Source organism: Episyrphus balteatus, chromosome 1, assembly GCF_945859705.1.
Source record: "Episyrphus balteatus chromosome 1, idEpiBalt1.1, whole genome shotgun sequence".
NCBI classification, from domain to species: Eukaryota; Metazoa; Arthropoda; class Insecta; order Diptera; family Syrphidae; genus Episyrphus; species Episyrphus balteatus.
Genome location: NC_079134.1, coordinates 57,280,868 through 57,306,819, shown reverse-complemented (window position 1 = coordinate 57,306,819; position 25,952 = coordinate 57,280,868). Strand labels below are relative to the sequence as shown.

Sequence of the window (25,952 nt, the reverse complement as noted above, 5' to 3'; positions counted from 1 at the left end):
CACGATTACAACGATAGGTTCACGACATTCACCACACCTCGCAGCTTGTAGGCAAACGTCAGTTGACCGCCGAGTTTCCAGTCTTGGTATTTTTTGTTTATGACACCAACTCCGTTTTCTTGCTTGAAGGGTGTGTGTGTAAATACGTAGCCACAGAAACTTCTAAGGTCATTCACCACACTTAGCAGCTTGTTGGCAAACGTCATTTGACCGCTCAGTTTCCAGTCTTGGTCTAGTTCGTCGATGGTTCTTTCTTCAATGGCCGTCCTTGTCTGTGGCCTGCGTAGTGCATCTTTCTATCTTTCAGCTCGACTGCGGATAATTTCGGTAGACTTTTTAAAAGAAAGTTTTCCTAGCCGGAAGTTTATGAAGTTTAAAGTTGGTTTACTTGAATACTTGAAAACAAAAATGAATTCTCAACACCAAGAAGATGATTGATAAAACAACAACACAATTATTTATTTAAAATTTCTGGGTGAAAGAAACGGAATTTTATCCAAAAAATAACAATGGCTGTAACTTTTCACTGTACTCGAATTCATAATTCGACCACCACTGGACATTCGCAATTGGTGAGATCCCTCGAAAGGATTTTGGAAGAAGCCAACTTTAGCGGAGAATTGATCTTGACAAATCGCAAATTAAAAGATTTTCCAAAAGCTGCAACCAAGTACAATTTGTCGGATACTGTTATTGCAGGTGGGTGCGTTTTTGCATAAAGCTTGCACTGTTTGGGTGTGGTGTCTGAAGAAAATTTCAACTCATTTGGACAATGTTAACTTTGCCTTATTGAGAAATAATTGATTCAAAGTAACTTATAGAAATCAAATACAAACTACCTTGTTCATTTGAGAAATCCACCATTCTTCATTTCTTACTTGGTTTTTAGTCCGGTCGAAATAGAAATTCAACCCAGAAATTATTCGCATAGAGCTGAAAATCGGTACAGAGCATTTACATGTCTATTAAAGTAAAATGTCAAAAGTCCCCAAAAGTTGTTCTAAATTTTATGTCGAAAATGTAGATTTTTCATATATGTGCCCATGATTATGAAAGTGGACTAAGTCACTTTTTACATTGTTTAAAGAAAAACTTACTAAATATTTTTCTGTTAACGATTTAATCGTATTTCTTTTTTGAAATCACTGAAGGAGAAATAAAGAAGTTTACTTACTGCAATTTCGCTTTCAAATAAACTTTACACGTTAAAGCCTAGTACGCTGCTGAAGCGAAACGAAAAATTTTGAAGTCTCCAAAGTCAACAGAGGACATGTTAACGAAAAAATACCATCAGGTATTAAAGCAGAGTAAAAATATTAGAAAAATATGTAAATAAAAAATTTAAAAAAAAACAAAGTTAATTTTCTTTGTTGGCTATAGGTCTTGATTTGAGTCTATCTTTTCTTCTGTGTCGACGTTTCACGTGTGCTTACACGCTTCTTCAGGACTAAGAAAAATAATTCTAGAAATCTCTAAAAACGTATTGAATAAATACTTATCTTGAATCCTCTAATGATCCCCAATTGATTGCAGTTGATTAAAGTTTAGGTTTTTTTATCAAGCTTATATATTTTGAAAATCAATAAAAAATGTCTTGAAAAAGACGTTTTTAATTATCAAAATTTCAAAACATAAAAACTTTTTTAATTATTTGATAAGAAATTCAAAAATTTTTCTTATCAAATTGAGTTGATAATTCAACTCAAAAAATTCCTTTTAACAAACTGACTATAAATACTACTTAGCCCTTCACAATCTGATCTCTTATTTACGGTGTTGTCTGTATTTAAAATTTACGAATTATCAATACGTCTTTCAATTCCGGTTTTTTTCCCAAATCATGGAAAGAATCTCTTATTCTCCCAAAAAAGAAAGTGGCAAGCTCAACTCTCTGCAGTGATTTTCGTCCCATAAATATGCTCCCAATTTATGAAAAAGTGATTGAGAAAATTGCCTCTACTCAACTACAACTTTTTCTTGACAATAATAATATTCTTTCCGTAAACCAATCCGGCTTTCGCTCTAATCATTCTTGTGAAACTTGTGTTAATTATGTTGTAAGTGATTGGAAAAAAAAATCGATGACAAGAACTGTGTGGTTGCCGTGTTTTTAGATCTTAAGCGGGCCTTTGAAACAGTTGACCACAAAATATTGTTAAACAAATTAGAAAAATATGGTATACGAAACACAGAACGAAAGTGGTTTAAAAATTTCATATATGACAGAACTCAAAAAACGTCTGTAAATAACAACATTTCAGACTCTGCAACAGTTGCTACTGGAGTTCCACAAGGAACAATCCTAGGAGTGCTTCTTTTTCTTCTGTACATCAATGATATGGAAAAAGTAGTTCAATATTCCAAATTGGTCCTATTTGCAGACGATAGTTTAATTTATTTAAGTGGAAAAGATATCAAAACTGTGATTAAACAAATTCAAAGTGATTTAAACAATATTTTTACGTGGCTAAACATGAATAAACTTATCCTTAATACTTCAAAAACAAAATTTATGATAGTCAATAAACCTGTCTCCCTGTCCCAATTAAATTCTCAAATTCAAATCAATAACCAAAACTTAGAAGAAGTATCATCTATCAAATATCTTGGTGTTGTGCTAGATAATAAATTATCTTTTAATGAACATATAGACTTAATATGCAATAAAGTATCTCAAAAATTAGGAGTTCTTAGAAGAACCCGAAGAAATATATCAAAAGATAGTGCAATAAAAGTTTTTAATGTGACTGTAAAACCTCATTTTGAATACTGTGCAAGTCTCCTCTTTACATGTAATATAACACAAAAAATGAGAATTCAAAAACTTCAAAACAAAGCCATGCGTGTTATATTAAAATGTGATCGTTATTCCTCTTCAACTTCAATGCTACAATCATTAAATTGGTTAAATATAAATCAAAGACTTTTCATGATGGCAATGGTGTTTGTTTTCAAAATAAAACACAATATGTGTCCTGAATATCTTAAATCAATAATACCTGAAAATAGAAATATACAATATAGTTTGCGAAACATTGAAGAATTCAACATCATTCGAACGAGAACGACAAGAGCACAATCCAGTATAATCTATATGGGACTACAAGCATATAATAATCTTCCACTGAATATAAGAAATATAAACAATTTAGATCAATTTAAAAATCAAGTAATCATTTATGCAAAATCAAATATATAATGTTAAATGCTTTTTATTTTACTTAAATTACTGATAAAAATTTGAATGTAACTTTAAAAAATTGTAAATTTCTTTTAGACCTTAATGGCCATTGGCCAAATAAATTTCAAATAAATAAATAAATAAATAAAATATGTAACATTTCTAATATCATTCTCTTATTATAATGCTTTTCTGATTGTAAAATATCTACATTGTTATAATCTGTCTTGATAAAAAAACCTAAACTTTAATCAACTGCAATCAATTGTGGATCATTAGAGGATTCAAGATAAGTATTTATTCAATACGTTTTTAGAGATTTCTAGAATTATTTTTCTTAGTCCTGAAGAAGCGTGTAAGCACACGTGAAACGTCGACACAGAAGAAAAGATAGACTCAAATCAAGACCTATAGCCAACAAAGAAGATTAACTTTATTTAAAAAGAAAGGTCACGGAATAAGGAAGTATTTAAAAAAAAAACATCCGAAAATATGTTTTAAATCAAAAACAAAAAAAATTTAATTTCGTTTAAGATTTCGTTAACGAAATTTTGTATGGAAAATTTCGTTTCGCATCAGCAGCGTACCAGGCCTAAATAATAATTATTTTTATCCCAGATTTCATGGTTTTTTTAGGAGTGAGTTGGTTCACTTTCATAATAATTAAGGGCACATATAACTTTGAAACAGAAGAAGCTATAAAAAAAAGTATATGGATGACTTGTAGGTTTTGTAATTCCCTAAAAAAAATATTATGACAATTTATTTTTCCACGACATATTGTTTAGAAGATATTAGGTCTGTTTAATGAATCTGATCCGCACAGAAAAGAACAGAAAAGATCCGAAAAGTAGAAGTTTTTGTGTTTCATGAAAAAAATCTCGCCCCAACTTGTTCTACAATCTGTCATTTTATGTTTCATGAAGTTGTTCAGCACAGAAAAGTTGAAGTTTTTCTGCTCCTACTTTTTGGGTAGAGCAAGTGAGTGAAAATTGTCAATTGTCATCTGTTTGATTGATTGTGATAAAAACAATAGAAAATAAGATTATAAAAAGTGGTTTTCTTATTAATTTTTGATTAATAACAAAAAAAAAAAAAAATATGGGAATATTAAAAGTGTTGGTAAATCATTTATTTTAGTAAAAAATCATTTCAAGAAATAATTTTTGAATTTAAAATTTTGCAACTGATTAAGACAATTGTCAATCTATTTAAATACGAAGTTGAACTTTTCTGTTCTTTCTTGTTCTGAAAGTATTTACAAACTTGTGCTGCTCTGGTCTCTTCTGTCCTAGATTTTTTTCATTAAACAGACCTATTGTGGTTTTAAAATGTGTCAAATGTCGAAAATATCGTTTTTTTCTCTATTACTCTTAAACGATAATGTGCTGCTTTATATAATTACCTTTTTGTTTTTTTTTTTTTGTTAAAGTAGATAGTCTTTCAAAAAGAACATTTTTTTTTTGATTTGGTCAAATTCAAAAATTGCGAATAATATACCTTAATGTACCTTCTAAAATATTAGTTTTTTTGACGTATATTTTTGACTCATATCATAGACTATAATGTTTTCCAAAAAATAGCTAAAGATATGCTTTAGTACTCATCGTTTTAAAGGTAGTGCGCTCAAAACAGTGGTATATATAGAAAATATCGTTTTTTGTCTATGTTCGTCAAATTGTCAGTGTTATCTAAACAAATTTTCATATCATGTGTAGATTATGTGTTTTTTACATATTTCAATTCAGTTTTTATTTCTCAGCTGTAATAAAAAAGAAAATTTCTTTTTTAATTTTGACAAAAATAACAGTTTTTTTATAGTTAACTCTTCTAAAATGCAGTTTTTAAAATATATTTTAAATTTATGTTATAGCCCATGATGTTTTCCATGAAAAAATATTAAGATGTGCTTTTTCATAGCTGCCACCGTGAAGAAGAAATTAGATTTCAGAGAAAATACTGTGAGTTTTTCGCATAGTCTTCTCTCTGAAAGCTAATATTATCTTCTAAATAATGGCAGCTATGACAAAACACATCTTAATATTTTTTATGGAAAACATTATGCGCTATAAAATAAATTTAAAGTATATTTCAAAAACTGCATTTTAGAAGAGTTAATTATAAAAAACGATAAGTGTTACTAAAGTGTTACGTTATAGTCTAGAATATGAGTTAAAAATATTCAAAAAAACCTCATATTTTAGAAGCAAGGTACAAAAATTCGCAATTTTAAATTTTGACAAAATAATTAAAAAAAATGTTTTTCTCTTTGAAAGACTACTTTAACAAAAAACAAAAAGGTATAAAGGATTTAAGAGTAATAGGCAAAATACCGATGTTTTCGATATTTGACACATTTGAAACCACGATATCTTCTAAACGATATCTCGTAGTAAAAAAAGTTTCATAATACTTTTTTTAGGGAATTACAAAACCTACAAGTCATCCATATACTTTTTTTGATAGCTTCTCTTGTTTCAAAGTTATGTATATATGAAAAACCTACATTTTCGACATTAAAACTTGAATAACTTTTTATGCACACAAAACAAATGAAGGTGTTGGGGCCGGAGTATTTGGAATGAACACAAAAACTTATCTGCACCAGAGCATGGACAAATTCAATTCCGTATTCCAAGCAGAGATATTCGCAACTGAACTCTGCCTGAGAGTAAACTTAAACAAACTCTGACAAACAAAAATATATATATTCTCTCTGACAGCAAGGCCGCACTCCTAGCTTTTAGGAGGAATGAAGTCACCTCAAAGCTAGTATGGAACTGTATACAACTATTACACCAGTTCAACTCATTTGGATACCTGGTCACAGCGGTCACGTAGGAAATGAAATAGCAGACACACTAGCCAGAAAAGGTTCCGCATCATCATTCATGATGCCAAGACCATTCTATGGCATACCAACAAGTACTGCAAAGTACTACATAAATAAATGGCTAAGAGATATGGCTTATCATTATTGGACGCATACGGAAGGTAACAGACAAGCCAAAAAATGTATACCAAACATCTCCCAAGCCAGAACGAAACAACTCGTCACTCTCACCAGGAGTCATCAGGAGTCACCTGCAGAATGTGTAACGAAGACGAAGACACAGCAGAACACATACTGTGCTTAATCAATACACTTCGACGTCACCTCGGAGGGTATTATCTCGAACCAGAAAACATCGCCACTAGTTCACCCAAAAACATACTAAGTTTTCTAAACTCAGGATTTCTACGTGAACTTTAAAAAAGAGGAAATCACAATAGGCCCTTCAGAGGCCGCAGTGATAAGGCGAATTATTCGCACCTTTCACCTAATCTTAATCTTAATGCACACATGAGACTTTTGGGGACTGTTGACACTTTACTTTAATCGAAATTTGAATGCTCAATTTTCAGCCCTATGCGAATTATTTCTGGGTTTTGCCCTTTTTTATTTAAAGACTCATTTTTATAAGATTTTATATTTATACCATAAACTACCCTCATTCAATGCAGTTGACACAATGTTAAAATATTTTTAATTTTGTGATTTCTTCGTGTAAGTTAAAAAAGAAAAAAGATTTTTTAATTCAGTTTTTTTACCACTATAAAACCAAGTTACTCATATCAAAGAAGATTTTTACAAATCCCTACCTACGATAAGCCCAGATATTAATTCTATCTTACACGGTTTGGGACCTGTCTTGGGAAAAAATTAGGATACAATCTATCCTTCCAGAGCCACTCAGTAGCCTGAAATCTGGTCTGGTGTGGTATTTAATGGGACAATTTGAACAACACGATCATAAAAACTGATTTACTGCTTCATTAGATGTTTCAGAAAGAAATATCCATAACTTAAGAAGCAAGGACCTGTTAAAAAAAAATAAAAAAAAAAATGTTAATACATGAAAAATTTGGCCTTTTTCCTTAGTTTATGTCTTATTTCTTAAATCTTTCGCTAACTTTTGACTTGGATTTCAAGTGTGGTGAACAAAACGCGGCATTGAAAAAACTTTTATAATTTTCTTCATCACATTTTTGATTTTTTTATTCCGGGAAATCACAAAAAATATTTTTGAAAATTTTAACTTTTTTTCTTTTTTACAAATTTAAGGCAATGTACTTAAGGCTTCTACTTCTACATTTTTTATCGACTTTTATTTAAAAAAATAAAAAAAAAAAAATCAGTATGTACTTCACCTGAGTTAAGTTAACTTCTACTTTGTACACAAGATACATACATACATAAATATTTTTCTCAATACTTGTGCATAAGCTAGACCTATTCCAAGTCAGCAACGAAACCTAGTATTAATATTATAACTTAACCATTTGTTGACTATGAAAAAAATTCTAAAAATCTTTTTTTGATAATATTTGGTAGAGATGCCGCGAACATTGATTTGGCCGAATACCGAATATTCGGCCTCGCTCCTCGGCCGAATATCGAATATTCGGCCAAGGACACTCAAAAAAAAACGTTGGTAATTTCAAAAATTTTATACTTTGTCTCAAGAATAGATGTGGCTTAAAAAATTCCCAACAACATCGTATTGTAACGTTGAATAACTGAACTACTTTTAAGATAAATGTCTGAACACACTACCTACTACTGCAAAGGTAGACATCTAAAATCGAATTATACAGGGTGTCCCAAAAGAAATGGATCAAACGAAATATGCTGATAGGCCATTATAATTGTAATATCTTTCGTTCTAATTTTAACTTTGGAAATTTTTATACATTTTTGGAAAGTGCAATAACACGGCAAGTTTTTAAAATAATTAACCTTTGTCACACCATATTAATTTTTTTCAGGGAGTTGCTCTGAAAAAAAATTAAGAAATTGAGTTTTTATAAAACATGCAACTGTTAATTAATTTGCAGCAAAATGGCGTATGAAATAAAAAATATTTTGATTAAATAATTATTTCTTATTATTTGGCAATGTTTTAGTGAAAGAATTGTAAAAAACAAAAATCAATTATGAGCGGAGGAAGCAAAATACTGTTGCAAAGTGGGATTTTTCGAAATTTCACAAATACTGCATTAAATCGAAAACCGTAAGGATTTGGGATGAACAAATTACCAAATTCTGAGAGCCCTAAAGTTGGCCTATCAGCAAATTTCGTTTGATCCATTACTTTTGGGACACCCTGTATATGAGGACTGTTCGCCAAGATCGAACGGAAGACCCATACAAGTGGTGGTCAAAACATACTACAAAATTTCATATTTTGACAACATTTGCTAAAGTCTACCTTTCTCCTCCTGGGACAAATGTTTACAGCGAAAGACTTTTTCTCGAAGCAGGAATAGTCTACGAAGATAAATCGTTTACTTCCAACAAATGCGGAACAAATAGTTTTCATTCACCACAACTTGCCTTTAGTAGATTATAAGTACTAAAATTACAATTTTTTAATAAAACACACATTTTGGTATAATAATTTATGTCTTTTTTTTCTCCATTTGGTATTCGGTATTCGGCCGAATAGTTAAACTATTCGGCCGAATACCAGAAAAATTGGCCGAATGTTCGCGGCATCTCTAATATTTGGTTTTAGGGTATTTTAAGAAAGATAACTCAGTTTTTAATACTTCGACTAATTATGACCAGCGTTACCACTTGCAGAAAAAAAGTCGAAGTAGATTTGAAGAAAAAATGGAAGTAGATTGAAAAAAATCGAAGTAGATTGCAAAATATCCTTTTCTTCATCAAAAATCTATATTAAAACAAAAAAATTCTATAATTAAATAAGTAAAAACAACTAAAACCAAAAGATTGTATTCCTTCAAACTACATAATTTCGTCATAAATGTATTTTTATACATTGTGTATAACAATTTTTAGTCAAATATTTGGTTTTCTGAAAAAAAGAAGTAGATTTGGCTTATATTTTTATAACTTGAAGTAGATTGAAACAGAGATTTTTAAATGAAGTAGATTTTGATATTTTTGTGATGGTGCGAAGTAGGAAGTAGATTTTAATTTTTTTTGAAAAAAAGAAGTAGATCTACTTCAATTGAAGTAAAGTGGTACCACTGATTATGACCCTGGTACTCAAAAGTACCGTTGGGCTGTGGGATATAAAAAAAATATAAAAAGAAATCAATATTTTTTATAAACATATTATACAATATGCAACTAAATTATAACACAAAAAAGTGTTCCATGGTACACAGAAAAGCAGTTTTTTTAGCATTGCAGCAAAGTTATACATTGCAATGCATTTGGGAAATGGCTTTGACTGTATTTTGGTGATACCTCACTTATTATCTTATATATTGTTATACATATATACATATATTATTATAGTCTTACGACTTTTGGACAGCTAACTTCGTTTTGTACTCCCGGTTTATCTCTTCTTGAAACCGTTGAAACATCGTTGCCATGTTAGTTTGAAGCCAACAGGACCGTTCTAGTGTCTTTCCACTTATAAAAACTGATCTCATCTTTCTAATCACAATAAACTCAATTGATGTCGAATATGCAAATCAAATAAATACTTAAAAAAATTTACAAAAACTTTCAATGGGAACTTATATCGCCAAGTACCAAAATCAACTAAAATAACTCTTCAAAGTCTAATATGCTGTCACAAAAAACCATTATAACTATGTCTAAAACTAGGATAAAATAAAAACAAAATTAAAAAATGTAGATTACATGGTATTTAAAAGTCTCTTTGGGCAGCAGTGCCATATTTTACACATATAAAGATTTTATTAAAAATAACATTTGGTGGTACTCACATGTACCGCCGGTCAACAAACAATTAAAAATAATGTATTTAAAAGAAAGTTTCAATAAACTTTGAATTGAATTGAAATTTTTCTTCACTGAATACGTGTGCGTTCACTTAGGAACCAATGCACACTAAAGACTACCTATCCGCCGATTGGTTAGTCGGTCTAGGCTGTTTGTGAGCACACTGTATTCGGATTGGAAGTGAGTGCGCATACAAGACCGATATTTGGACGACTTTTCTCAAACTATTTCCTGTCAAATACTGAATTTGTATGCAGAAAACAATACATTCAAAGAGATAAGATGCATAAAAGTTTAAATCAAGAAACCGTAATGGTGTTAGGAGACCAGTTCAGGTCTCCAGAACTGGTTAGTGGAATATGTCTCCCTACTTGTGATAGCTTTAAGTTCCCTTAATAGATGGTAATTGAAATTCTGAATTTCGTCACCTTGGTCTTTGGATCGTTTTTCCAATTGAAGGATTTCTTCTATCAATTGATCTTTAGACCTTTCTGTTCTATCCATAAAACTATGACTAATACTGCAGCTAACTAACCCAACCTTAAATTAAACGGTTCCCAACAAAAAAAAAGTATTTATGCAAAAAAAAAAATAATATTTTTACCGCGACCTACGCCAACAAAAAACGTTTTGTTGGATCGAAATAACCTTGAAATATTATTTTATATTATCATCAACCTATGACAACAAAAACGTTTTATTTTTTTTTTATTTTAAATCGCGTGGAAAAAAAAATTACAACAAATAACTCCAAATATAAAAACAATAAATAAGAAAAAAAATTAAGTGCACAAGCTCAAATTTCCACTTTATACTTCATACCTTTTTTTTAACAAATAGGTATCTATGTACATAAGCATTTATACGTATACTTACCTGTGGTCTAAAATACCCTATATTGGATATTTGCTCACGTCAGTTGTAGCTTGTTATTTATTTTTTTTTTTAACTTTTTATTTAATCACTAAATGCACAATGTATATTTTTTGTCCACTATTTTTTTTTCATTGAATATGAATCACTAAATGCACAATGTATAATTTGTACTATATTTTTTTGTTATGAAACTTAAACACAATTAATTCTTTTATGATATTTTTTTCTTATTTCGAATACGATTTGGATACTATATTTTTTTTTCTTTCGGATACGGTTCGGATATTAATTTTTTTTTCTTTCGGATACGGTTCGCGAACCGGCTGCGCCAATATGTTAGGGATAAATTCAATTCATTTCAATTCAATTATTTATATAAAAAAGCCTTAAGACTAACAACTTTTTTATGGCCTAAAAATTTACAATAGAATTATAATAATGTAGGTATATATAAAATATATATATACATATTATATTATTAAAGAAAAAAGCAACAAACGTAATTCAAGAAAAAAATAAATTGCTATTGCTATAATACTTACAACATTAATTAACAAACATAGAGTGAAAATGTAAAGCTATGTCAGGGTTTCGTAGATGATTGGTGATAAAATGGATGGAAGGGATAAAATTATTCAAATTTTCTATATTTTTAAAATCAGCAGGTAAGGCGTTCCAAATTTTAGCAGCTAGAACAAAAAAGGACCTTCGTGTTTGCAAAACCAAAGATCTTGGAATATTTAAATTTTTAGTACGTAGTGATGATGAGAATTCAAGCTTTTCGAATAAATAGAGTGGTTTTTTAAGATGTACCAAGTTAAAAGTGTACTTACAAATCTCTATAACGAAAAAGGACATCATTAGCATACCAAAAACACAGTTAGACAGGTGGGATACGTGGTCATACTTTCTCAATGAGTATACAAAACGGACACATGCATTGAAGGCAACATTTAATTTTTGCTTGCTAGTTGAGTCCATGCCACCATAAATTGGAACTCCATATGAGATAATAGGTGCAAGTAAGGTTTTAACTAACATTAGTCTACTTGATTGCGGTATGAAGTAGGAAACTCTCCACAAGCGCCTGAGACAATTGTATACATCTCTAATGACTTTATTTACATGGTTGTTCCAAGTAAGAGTTTTATTGAAAATGAAACCTAGATTAAGCACGGTAGACTTATAAGGAATAATATTCCCATTAAGACAGATTTTTGGAAAATATGACTCATTTAAACTTTTGTTGTAAATTATAATGCTCTGCGATTTAATAGGATTAATAGTTAAGTTGTTCTTCAAAGTGCATTGGTATATATTGCTTAAGTCCTCATTAATACTATAGACTCCATCTTCCAGTAGTCCTAAATGAAAAGATAAATAGATTTGAAGATCATCTGCATAAAGATGACAAGAGCTAAATTTTATTACATCCACAATGTCATTTATGTGTTCATACTGAATAGAATAGGACCTAATAATGAGCCTTGGGGGATTCCGCGGCCCAAAAACAGAGGATTAGAAACACAAGACCCAACCGAAAAAGCTTGTTGGCGATCATCTAAAAAACTTTTTAACAAAGCGATAGAACTTGAAGAAAAATCGAATTTATATCTTAGTTTTTGAATGAGTAAACTATGATCGACTGAGCCAAAGGCATTGGAAAAATCTAATAAATTTAAAATTGTAACCTTGTCTTGATCAATTGCAACTCGTATATCGTCTGATACTTTTAAAATTGTAGTAACGCAACTATGTTTTTTGCGAAAGCCAGTTTGAAAAGAGAAAGTAAATTATAGGACTCAAGGTACTTAATTAATTGGCCAAACAAAAGCTTTTCAAGACCTTTCGAAAGGAAAGGTAGTATGCTAATCGGCCTATAATTTGACAAATCCTGTTCATAACCCTTTTTTTTTAATGGGCACAACTTTCGCAAATTTCCAAGCGCTTGGAAAACTTGATCTCATTATACAATCATTGTAAATATTGCATACAAATGGAATTAAAACGGGCAGTAGCAAACGTATAAATTTAGGAGAGATGTCATCAAAAGGCTAACGCATTAGACTTAATGGAAACAACCATCATAGCTTTGTGATTCTTGAGTTGAATAGGAAGGACCTGGTCCTGGTGAGGCAAAAAAATTATTCAGTTTGTTCGCAAAATTAAGATCAGCATTAGTTAAATGATTTGAAGTATTGGTTGCACCTAACTTTCTTAAATTATTGCAAATTATTTTTGTTGAGTTTTTAGGAACATCGAAAAGATTAAAGTAAGTTTTTTGCATCTCTGATAGCTTTAACTGTAAGGTTTCTACAGGCTTTGTATCTTTCCCAATCACAAATGGAACAAGTATGCTTAAAAACACTATACAAAAAATTACGTTCGCATAAAAGATTATGATTTTATGTTGTCATCAAAGGGCAAATTGAGTTTGAACGTTTCTTTTTAATGGGAACATATTTATCATATAAATACTTGATTATATTATTAAGAAAATCAACTTTAAAATCCACTAATGAAGAATATCTTAAAGGCATCATATCAATTCCCGAGCATTCATGAAGAAGTTCATCAACATTAATGTTTTTAAAATCGCGAAAGAAAAAAAAATTATTATTTTAGTCGTAGTTTACTTAAACATCATATGAAAGAAAAATAAGATCATGATCTGCGACACCAACCATTTGATTAAAAAATAATACTTTAGACAAATCAGAGACAACAAATAGATCAAGACAGGTGGCACTATGAGATGTTATGCGAGTTGGCAAGTAGCTTACTACACTTATGCCATTCGAATCAAATACATTTTGTAGGTTTACTGAAGAACTGCTAGTAATAGACATATCGACATTCAAATCGCCACATAAAATAATGTTCTCGTAGCAAGGAATATACTTAGACAAAAAAGTCTCAAATTCATTGAAAGGAAACCTACTAGGATGTCTATAGATACAGCTTACTAGAACTTCTTCAAATGGAAGATTAATTTCAACAAGAAGACATTGGATATCATCAAGATTAAGAAAATCCAAAACTCTAGCAGGAACACATTCACGAACATAAACTACAACACCACAAGCACGACCAACACTATCCAATCTAAAAATTCGATAGCCTTCAATTGAAATCAAATTATCATTTATAGTTTGGTTAAGCCATGTTTCAGATAAACATATTATGTCTACTGATTTCGATGCCAAAATAATTTTCAGTTCATCAATTTTGCTCAAAATGCTACATACGTTAACATGGCAGATTTTTAATCCAGCCGATCGCGATGCCAAGACATTAAGTGTTGCCTTAGATAGGTCCTCCATAGTAGCTGAACTGCCAATAGAATTCTTTATGTTCTTACCGCTCATATGAGAATTTATAAGGAAAATAAATAGCCTTCAAAACCACCATCCCCAGACAAACGACATGGCAATACATTTCCTTTAGAAAAAAAATAATATTTAATTTAGAATTCATTTAAAAAAAATATAAATACAGTTTAAAGAAAAAAATTATTAATAATGAAAATATTAAAAGAAAATTGTTTAAATATTAAGAGAATTAAACACAAATTAAATAAAAAGTTAATGTAAATAAATAAATGTAAATAAATGGATTTAATTCAAAAATAAGATAAGTTACAGTAGGTGGCCACATAATTATGACCGATGAAAATTTTCATAAATTTTTTACGCTAAAAACTAATTTTGTTTAATTTTTCTGTACAGTAATTATTATTACTGCTTAGTATTGGCATAATGTTTTTTACAACCGTACATTATGCCAATACTAATTTTTTTGTTTAAAGAACTTACTTACTTAGGGTGACCAGCGCCGTAAGGCGGCTACAATCCGCTGTGGATTTGGGCCTCAACCAACAAGTTTCGCCAGCTAGCTCTATCCTTAGCTCGCTGCTTCCAGTTGCGCACGCCAAGTTGATTGAGGTCCCCTTCCACTTGGTTGCGCTACCTCAGACGAGGTCTTCCTCTACTGCGCCGTCCCTCTGGGTTGGAGTCGAAAACTTTCCGGGCCGGAGCATTGTTGTCCATGCGCTCCACGTGACCTAGCCATCTCAGGCGCTGCACCTTCACTCTCTTGGCTAAGTTAGCGTCCTTGTACAACCCGTAAAGCTCGTTGTTATACCTTCTTCTCCAATCACCATCAATACACACGGGACCAAAAATCGCACGAAAAACTTTTTTCTCGAAACAATCCAAGATGTTTTCATCCGCCTTCGTTAAAGTCCATGCTTCTGCACCATATAGCAGGACTGGGATCATAGCCGTAGCTAGGATTTCATTTCGGGGGGGGTTAGCTCAGACCAAACAAAATTTTTTTTTAGAAATCACAATACTTTGTATCAACTATATGTAACTGCAGTCGATTCTAAATCCCGCTAAATCAAATAGTCATTTGAACTGTGCAGAAGCGAAACATTTGAAAATATCCTTTTTTGCTTACGGTAAACGAATTTAAAAATGGCCGAATATTCAGCGGCATCTCTAGTTTTGTAGGTACAAAGAGTGATAAGTTGGTTGTTATTAATTGCGAGCGTTAGCGAGCAAGAAAATTTTTTTTAAGAAAAAAATTTTAACCATTCTAAGGCTTTATAAAAAAAATTATTTCGTACAATTTAATATATAAAACATTGAAAAATGGACTTTTTCTTGCACTGAAATTTTGTAGCAGAAAATTGACAGGTACATTCTATCTATTGAGTTCTATATGAAATTAGCAATACTTAAAAACAAAAATTTTAAATAATCCAAGTTGTTTGACATGAGCTAATTACACTGGTCAACAAGGTTTTTGTTACAGAAACCAGGGTATACTTTTCTATAGGCTGAGCTCGAATCCGAAGTCAGAAAAATTCTATCACATCACGTTTTGGAGATATTCCCGTTAGAAAATCGAAAATGCCGATTTTTACCAGTTTTCAAAGTTATTTTTTAGCGTTTACTTATTTTTTTTTTAATTAAATTTGTAACAGTTACTAAAAGAATTGTGTCAAAATTTGAAAGCGATTGGTACAGAACTTTTCGATATTTACTATTAAAAGCAAATAAATATGAGATGCCCCAAACACTTTGATTTCAAGTTATGATTTCTCGAGGAAGAAAATAGATATTTAAAAGATTTAAACGGATTTAGAGAGACAAAGTTTAATTCTTTTAGAAACTGTTACAAATTCAATTTAAAAAAAAATAAGTAAACGCTAAAAAATAACCCTGACAACTGGTAAAAAGCGGCATTTTCGATTTTCTAACGGGAATATCTCAAAAACGTGATGTGATCGAATTTTTCTGACTTCGGTTTCGAGCTCAGCACACAAAAAACCTATAGAAGAGTAACAAAAAAGAAGTTTAATTTTGTTGACCAGTGTTATACTTCACTTTGAAATTTAACAATAAACTGAATTTGTTTAATTTTATAATTTGAAACAAAAGAATAACGAAATGTTGTAAATACAGTGCTTTGCAAAAGTATAATCGCACCATATAAAAAGGCTATTTATATAAAACCGAGTATTGCAGCGACACCCTACTATTTTTTTTATTAAAGAGGATCAAAAAACAAGAATATTGAGAAGAACAAAATGTCCCGTTACTTTCTCTTATAATTTTTAGAAATAAAAACAAGTTTTTCTTCCATTGCAAAAGTATAATCGCATTTTTTTTATTTTGAGCATGGCCAACAAGGTTTTTGTTACAGAAACCATTAAACCAAGATATACTTTTCTAAAGGTTTTTTATGTGCTGAGCTCGAATCCGAACTCAGAAAAATTGTATCACATCGCGTTTTTAAGATATTCCCGTTAGAAAATCGAAAATCCCGCTTTTTACCAGTATTCGAGGTAGCGTTGGTAAGTACTACAGTCTATGAATAAATCGATACATTTATTTTCGCTTACATACTGGATTTAAGGTTAACATAGAACAAAAGTGGGTAATAAGCAACTGAAGATATCTCGGACAGTAGAAAAGATGTCTGAAAGATTTAAATAGATTTAAGGGTAATATTTCAAAAACGAGATGTGATCGAATAAGTCCGTCTTTGGATTCGAGTTCGGCCACCGAAACCTTTTGAAAAAGCATAGTTTAGTCTCGGCACAAAAAACCCTGCATAAGTACTTGTGGTATTTTAAGGGTTCTTAAAAGAGCATTTTAAGGTGTTAACATAGTGCTTAAGGAAATGGTCAAAGAGATAAAAACTCTTTGTAATGGACCAAACAATTTTTGTTTTCCTTTTTACAAACTTCATCGACAGCTTCTGCAACGATGCAAAATTGGTAGTGATTTTAAGGGAGATTTTCATATAGGTAATCAAATCACTAAAATACAAAAACAAATAATTTAGTGCTGCACATATTAGACTTGTAAATGTTTATAATATAGGTATCTTTTGATTTTCTGAAAAAAATTTCGGGGGGGGTTAAACACCCAAAACCCCCCCCCCCCCCTAAATACGGCTATGACTGGGATGATAAGGGTCTTGTATAGGGACACCTTAGTTGCTCGAGAGAGGGCTTTGCTGGTCAATTGCCTTCTCAAACCAAAGTAGCAGCGGTTGGCAAGAGTAGTTCTCCGTTTGATTTCAGCGCTGATGTTGTTGTCCGTGTTTATAGCGGAGCCTAGGTAGACGAAGTCCTTTACTACCTCGAAGTTATGGCTGTCGATGGTGACGTTTTGTCCAATGCGTCGGTGTTGTGTGTCCTTTTTTGACGACAGCATATACTTGGTTTTGCCCTCATTGACCCTTAAACCCATTTTTGCCGCTTCCGTTTCAATGCTTACAAAAGCGCCATTGACATCACGCTGAGTTCTTCCGATTATGTCAATATCGTCGGCATATGCAAGCAGCTGAACGGACTTTTGAAAGATGGTGCCTCTGGTGTTGACGTTTGAGTTCTGTATAATTCTTTCAAGAACGATGTTAAAAAAATCGCATGACAGTGCGTCGCCTTGTCTAAAACCTTTTTCGACATCAAACGCTTCGGTTAGGTCTTTACCGACTCTGACGGAGCAGCGTGCATTCTCCATCGTCATCCTGCACAGCCGGACGAGCTTTGCAGGGATGCCAAAACTAGACATAGCTCTATACAATTCATCTCTGTATATACTGTCATACGCGGCTTTAAAATCGATGAACAGGTGGTGGGTATCGATTTGTTGTTCCTGGGTTTTTTCCAAGATCTGCCGTAATGTGAATATTTGATCGATGGTGGTGTTTAAAGAAACAAAGTCAAAAAAATTGATGACGATAGAGGAGACCCATTTTTTTCAATATTTCGTGTGTTTTCCTTTTGTTGCAAAACTGCCTGTATTCTTTTGGGAACTCTATTTTAACCTGAAAGAGCTTATGTTCCGTGCTTGTAATGATTCAGCCACTCACCTCTAAGCTTTTCCACCAGTTGGTATGAGGTTTTCTGCAGCATTTCGCTAAAAACCCCCAAAGAGCGTTATTTGTGGAATTCATCCCTGGAAAATTACCAAGCCTGTTTATTCTTCAATTTTTCTTACTTAGGAAGTACGTGACACTCTAGCGTTATAGTAGAAAGCATTAATAATAATTACTGTACAGAAAAATTAAAATAAAATTAGTTTTTAGCGTAAAAAATTTTTGAAAAATTTCATCGGTCATAATCATGTGGCCACCTACTGTATATTGTATATTAAGCTTTTTTTTTTTTTAATAAGGAAAATCATATCAGGCACAAGCAGCAGCAGCAACAACAGGAACGAGCAATCGATTTAAGTCATCCAAATGGTTAATTTTTATAAACTGGTCGGTTGGTTTAATTTTGACGGCCACAACTCCATTGAAAGATTGCACTGATGACAATTTTTTATCATCTTTTAACTTCATAGCAGCTTTACGAATAACAAGTGCACTTCCAGAGAGACATTCAAATGCTCCAATAGCACGATTGGAAGAAAAACCAATCTTCTCAAGTGTGACCGGAGCAGCAGCAAAAAAGCATTTAAGAAATTTAATGCGTTCTCCTTGAGAATGCAATTTAACAACAACGGGGGCAGACTGTTGATCATGTTGGCGCTTGCCATCTGGCTTCTGTTTTAAACGAAAGACATCGAAGGAAACCAATGAATGTTGTGTGTATTCACAGATTTTATGCAAAATATTTTGTAGGGATTCATTGGGACTTTCAGGTATCCCCGTCAAAAACAAATCACACTTGCGTATTTCATATTCAAGCTTGTTGATTTTATAATTAAGACCAAGCAAGTCACTTTGGTAATCACTGATGGCAAGTTTATTTTTAACCTCACTTTTAAGATTGGATATTTCATTATCAAACTTATTCGAAGAGGTATCTACTTTTTTATTTAATGTTGAGAGATTATTATTGATCTGCAATTTAAAGTCCCGCATTTCTTGTTTTATGCCAATCATTTGACTGTCCATTGAAAGTTGCAACTTTCCAATAATTTTGGCTAGATCTTCATTGGAGATTGTCATGATGAAAATTATTATTGTTAGGTTTATTTTAACACTTTTTAATGTAAAATCAATTAATTACAAAGTTTTAAGAACTTTAAAAAGAAAAAACTCGTATAAATTGTCAATAAAACAAAATTTAATTAATTTAATTGCCGGAGCTAGATAAGCACGTGTACTACTCGTTTGACATTTGACACTGACAAAGACAAAGACAAAAGGACCGTCTCGGTTGATGGTTAAATTAATAGCGTTTTCGTTTGGTCGTCCGGGACTGTCCGGAATTCTCCCGAACGATTCTGAAACTGATCGTTTGGCACTCAATGACAGTTATAATTCTAAAAAGAAGAGAAAATCGATTCCGAATTTTGAGGCAGAATCAAAACCAGAATCACGCACACATGTTAAATACTTAAGACGTCAAAGTAATCAAATGTCATTCTTTGTTGTTCATTTCTCAATTTCAAGATTTTTAACTATGCACAAACTTTAAACTATATTAAAATAATGTGAAGAAAACAAAACAAAAATAGATAACTTAATGATAATAAAAAAAAATAAACAAAACAAAACTTTCATCAGACATTCGCATTTGATGTTTCACAAATACAAAGAAACCCAAACTTCCTTCTTGTTGGAATTTTTTTAATCTTTTTACTGAAACAAAAAGTCAAAACAAAATATGACGGTTTTACACTAAAATAAAACCAATATTATTTGCCGCAAAACACACAGCGCACAGTGCGGTATTTTGGTCTAAAACCTGGCCAAAAATATTTGGGCACATTTTTCACATCAAATAGGTACCAAATGACTAAAAAGTTATTTAGAAAGGAAATTTTGAATTTCCTTGGTACAGTCAAACCCACTTAAGTGCTTACCTCCCGATTAGCCGTGAAAAAATGCACGTACAGTCCTGTGGTATAACTTTTCTTAAAGCTAGTAGTTTATTCTTTAGTTTGTTTCTTGAGTCAAGTTGTTTTATTAAGTAGTTTTTAAAAATTATGTTTTAAAGATGAAATTTTGAAAATTTTTTTTTCGTTAATTAATTGATTCTGTATTAAATTTAGCAATATGATGGACCTGGACCTTTTTTATCATTATTTAATGACCTGGTAGTTTTAAGTCAAATACTAAAGAATTCATTGTAAAAATAACAAAAATCTGAAACATACTCATTAATATAATACATTCAATGGAATGATATAAAAATCTATTAGTAAGAGCCGTTTTTGAGGAGTTTTTTCAAAGGGCCCTTATTTCCGGAGGGGCAAAGTCTTGAAATGCAATATTGTTCTACATATCTAGCAGTTTATTAATATATAGGCATGTTGCGGCGTGTTGCACTATTTTAAAAACACTAATGTTTACAAAAACAACGAAAAAGTGCAAATTTTTTAAGTGTGTACTTCAACCCCTTCGTATGCAAAAATAGAGTTGCATATATGTACAATTAAATTTTTTTTAGAATGCAATTAATACTTTGATTGTCAAAATTTTTCACTAAAATCAATTTAAAGTAGGGGAGAGTGGGGCAGTTTTGAACACGGGGCACATTTGAACACTGCTTACAAAATTTTAGTATATCAATCTTTTTTAGAAGTATTTCGATATTTGAACCCGTCAACACGATATCCATAAATGTCAGGCTTTCCATCGTTATCTCGGCTGACTTTCAGATTTATAGGTGGAAGGTGATTTTTATAGTGGTTTTGCATTATTTCAGCTTTTTAGTTGTAAGAGTTTAAAAAAAAAATTGGTACGTGATTTCAAAACGCAATACAATTTTTGTTAATGGTTAATGCATTTTAAACTAATTGACGGTGAATTTTTGAATGAATATAATAATGTTAAATATTAATTCAACATTTATTGTCGTTAACACAGTTGGTTCAGTTTTGAACAAGTAAGGTGGGGCACTTTTCAACATGTTCAAAACCGACCCGAGCAGTTTGTATCAGACATTTTAAGGACTTAAATGTGTTTTATTTAATAAATCGTAATGTTTTTATAAAAAAAATAATGAAACTAGCATTTGTGGGCAAAATTAAAGAAAAAATGGGTAATATGTACAACATAATTGAAGATGCCTGAATTCTTCAAGTTCTGCTAGACTGTTCTCAATGAGAACTCGATTATATACCGCTTAAACGTTATAGAAATTATAGTCAAGCTACCTACACCAATAAATGCTCCTGGTACATGAAGAACATCCGCTTTGTTAACATTTGGATTTAATGTCTAGAAATATATCTATATATATTGAAAATAAATCTATCATACTCATAAATGGTATGAATACCATTTTTCTAAGATATATTTTAAATGATTTTTTCTTGGTTTTTGTTTTTCTTTTGAACTTACAAATGTGATGAATTGTTATCTATAGTTTAAATTTTAATGTTATTTTTTCTGAGTTTTTATTATTTGTTGGTTAATTGAATATGATATAATAATCAATGTTTATGTTGAATCGGGCTTTTTTGGTCACTTCCTTTTATATGCAAATAAAAATCTTTATTTCATACTTTCTCCCTACGTTTCGTCGTAATTTCTCGACTTCTTCAGGGGTATTTTATTAAATCTGTTAAATATTACATTGAAAACTTTTTACACTGTTACAAAAATTGTTTAAACTTACATGAAAATATTATTTTGTTACATTTATAAGTTGACAGATAATTAATAATTAAAAACTTTTGAATTTTCTAAAATAAAAATATAAGTTATTGACATTTAATAAATAAAAGTTAAAATAAAAAATAAAAACATACATCACAGCACTTTAGAAAAACTAAATTAAAAAAAATTTGAATTTAAATTTGAATTCTAACAGAAAATTACAACACTCTTAATGCCAAAGAATAACTTGCTATTGTTTTGTCTCTATCTTCTTGAGTATTCCTTGTTTTCTCTATATTTTGTTGTATACGTAGACTTTCAAGTGTGTATCTCTTATTTGTTCTCTTTTCCTTGTCCATTATTGTTGTATTATCGAAGTCTGCAGAGTGGCCAGTTTCTATTATATGTTGTGATAACCCAGTAGATTCTCTTTTGTTACGAATATCCGCTTTGTGTTCGATTAGTCTCGTCTCCAATGATCTCTTTGTTGTCCCAATGTAGATCAGATTGCACGACTCCCCCTCCTTGCCACTGCACCCAATTTTATAAATTATGTCATGTTGTTGTTCTTTTTCTATTTTGCTTTTTGTGTTGGTGAATAATTGTTTTATTGTTGTGTTTGATTTGTGAGCGAATGTCACATTCTCTTTATTTATTATTTTATTTAAGTTTCTCTTGTCCGTTAAGTTTGGAATGTATGAAATACCATAGTATCGCACAGTGTTGCCAACGAGAAAATTGAAAAATAAAAACAAATAAAAACAAAAAATATTTTGAAAAAAGAAAAATCTGATAAAATAATTTTTGAATCTTCTCAAAAACTAGAAGACATAGAAACATATAGTTTTCACTGTTCTTTAAGGAATCAATTGAGGCAGTTTTCTGTGTGAGTAATTTTTTTACTAAAATTCACAGTCTGGACAAAAATAATATAAAATGAGTTTTAAAACATTTTTTTTCGCCTATTTTTAACTTTGAAATCGATTATTTCAAAAACTATTGGTTATGTTATATTGATTTAAAAATTAGAATCAAATATACAATTTTTCCTTTCGGAAATGGTATCATTTATTACTGTAAGTGTTGCCGTTGTTTTTTAATAATTTTTATTATTTTGATAATTTTTTTTAGAAAAATGCCCCTCCCACCTAAACGGGGGGAGATAGACCCCCCCTCCCAAAGAAAAAAATGTTTGTATTGAGCTCCTCTACAAAAACCCCTTATCAAATCCTGGCGCTCAAGTTATCCTACTACGTGCCGAAACAACATTTTTGTTCTATACCTAAAAGTTCGAATTTCTGTATCTGGGTTGAAATCGAAAATTTTTTTTTCTAAGCCAATTTTGAAGTGATTTTCATAAAAAAATACCTCGATTGATTGAGAAATAGATATAGTTTTAGAATATATTTTTTAAATAGCATGTTGTTTTGAAAACATATACTTTAAATTGATGTCGAAGTTGGGCAAATGACGAAAAAAATGGAATTTTTGAACTTTGACAGCTTATAAATTCTAAGTGGTTTAACCGAGCTACATGTTTAATATATTGTTGAAAAGGTATATTTATCTTCTATCAGAAACTGTAAAAAAATCGAAAATGGGTAAAAAATTGTCGAAGCTAGAATTTTTTCAATGGGTGAAGGTCCAAAAAACCGTTTTTTGCCCGTAACTCCAGATTTTGGGGGTGTTAGGGGATTTTCAAATACCGTTTCGTAATCAGTGCAACTAGCTCTACAAAACCTGATAGGTCTCCGCCCGCGTATATTTTGAAACCTCATTTTTGTAACACCGTGTTATCTGTCAACTTATAAATGTAACAAAATAATATTTTCATGTAAGTTTAAACAATTTTTGTAACAGTGTAAAAAGTTTTCAATGTAATATTTAACAGATTTAATAAAATACCCCTGAAGAAGTCGAGAAATTACGACGAAACGGAGTGAGAAAGTATGAAATAAAGATTTTTATTTGCATATAAAAGGAAGTGACCAAAAAAGCCCGATTCAACATAAACATTAATAGTTCAAATAATTGGTCAAATTATCATTAATTCAAGATATAATAATCAATTTGGAGTTTTTGTATGATCTTATTAAAAAACTAATAAAAAGTTAAGTTTTATTTATTCATTACAACGAAACTAATACTGCTGTTCAAAAGTGCCCCTTCCATGTTCAAAACTGCCCATACATGGGGCACTTTTGAACATAAGAGCCTATATTTTTAAGACAACAAAATTCAGTATAAATAATTTGTTTAACTTACCAAACTATGCATCGTCCTTGTTGAAGAAGCTGTTGCATACTCGCCCTTAACTCTGTACATATTTGTCGTTTTTCTGTTTTAATTTCTCTCGTATAGAGGGAGTTCTTACATGAACCACTACCACCAGCAGCGCCATCGCGTATATCTTCATAGTGTATTATCAAAAAACAAATTATTTTAATTCATATGGGCTTGAAATTTTTGAAAAGAAAAGGTGAATTAATTTTTTGGGAGTAATGCTTTCGGAATGTATTTTCAGCTTTCCAGTTGCTTGTTGCCTCTGGCCAAAATTTTGTCTATTTGTTGCTTCTTAAGTTAACCCAATGATGCCACCGCTGCCCTGAAGCTTCCAGGTGTTGCACCTACACCCGCATCTCTTAAAACGGTGCGAATCCAACTTCCAATAACTGTTCTCGACGCCGGTTTTACTTGTCCATTAAAAGTTATGAACAAACTATCTAAATTGTTGCCAAGAACTCTCCTTGGTTGAGAAAGTCTAATCAGCTGTTTTACACAGTAAACAGGGCAGACTTACTTGTCCTCATGACACAATAATAACCAACTTGATTGCCTGTGCTTTGCGGAATCTGTCTTTGACACAGATGAAGGGTAAAAAGTTATACTTTCTTTTACTTTTTTATAGCATTCACTTGAAAGTTTTAAAAGTGTCGGATCTAAGTAAAATCGAAGCAGTTCTTCTCGAAGCTTCAAACAAAGAGTCCTTTCTTGTACCGTTCCCTGATGCTAACCAATACAACACATCTCTTGGATTCCAAATGGACGGCTCTTAAAATACGGCGCACAAAAAAGTTTGTCGCTAGACTCTCAGCTAATGTTGGATCACAAAAAGTTAAAATCGCTGAAATGTGAACTAGAATAGTACTAGAAGCATAAATGTCTTTAAAGAAAAGACTAGCCCAATACCTCGCTAAACACGAACCCGAACACGTCCACCAGAACCTGTCGTAGGTTCTGAATCTTAAGGGTAGCTCCAGCTCCCGAGCTTTGAGATCGCTCATCCAAAAAACCTGGTTCCATTCGGGAGAGACTATTCCTTGCCTTCCTTGCGTATGTACGCAACCAGAGTTCGATTGTCCGATTGAAGAAGTATGTGCATTCTTCAAAAGAGATTCCTGTGCCTTTATTTTGACTTCAGGGCTCGAAAGGCATAAAGACACGAGTCTTAAACCACATTTTGTACAATCGCACCAAGAGTCTAAGTAAAATTCCTGTGCCTTTATTTTGACTTCAGGGCTCGAAAGGCATAAAGACACGAGTCTTAAACCACATTTTGTACAATCGCACCAAGAGTCATTTGGCCGCCATTTTTTTTTTTAATAAAAATTTTAGTTTTTCACATAACTCGCGTATTTTTGAACCTACAGAAAAACAATGTATGACAAACTTGAAATAATTAAATTTTCTACAATATATGTATATATATATGTCAAAATGCATTTCGGATTTTTTCCCAGACCCTCATATAGCAAAATCTAACTTTCCCGTACTATTGAGATACCTTTTAGGGCGTCTGGCAGAGGGGATGCTGAAACAAAACTCGCTTAAACTTACATTTTCTAAATCAGGAAAAGGCAGAGAAAGTTAATATTTGGCCATCATATGGTTACTCTAAACAAAAAAATATTATTTCAATTTTATAAGAAAAAAACAGAAACTAGGTGTTTTTTGTATGGAAAAACCTGTTTGGGAAACCTTTAAGGGCGTCTGGCAGAGGGAAGGCTGAAAAATATCTGGTTTAAACTTATAAACTATTCAAAATGCTTC

General features: G+C 31.4%; 1 protein-coding gene across 1 annotated transcript in view; it reads left to right on the top strand.

The window, feature by feature from the left end:
* The first annotated feature begins 258 nt into the window (after nt 1-258).
* LOC129916193 (leucine-rich repeat and calponin homology domain-containing protein) overlaps nt 259-25,952 on the top strand; it is a 204,449-nt gene continuing 178,755 nt past the window's right edge. The window contains exon 1 of the mRNA XM_055996027.1: nt 259-699. Within this exon, the coding sequence (XP_055852002.1) occupies nt 510-699 (190 nt within the window). The 5' untranslated portion in view covers nt 259-509. The remainder of the gene's footprint in view (nt 700-25,952) is intronic.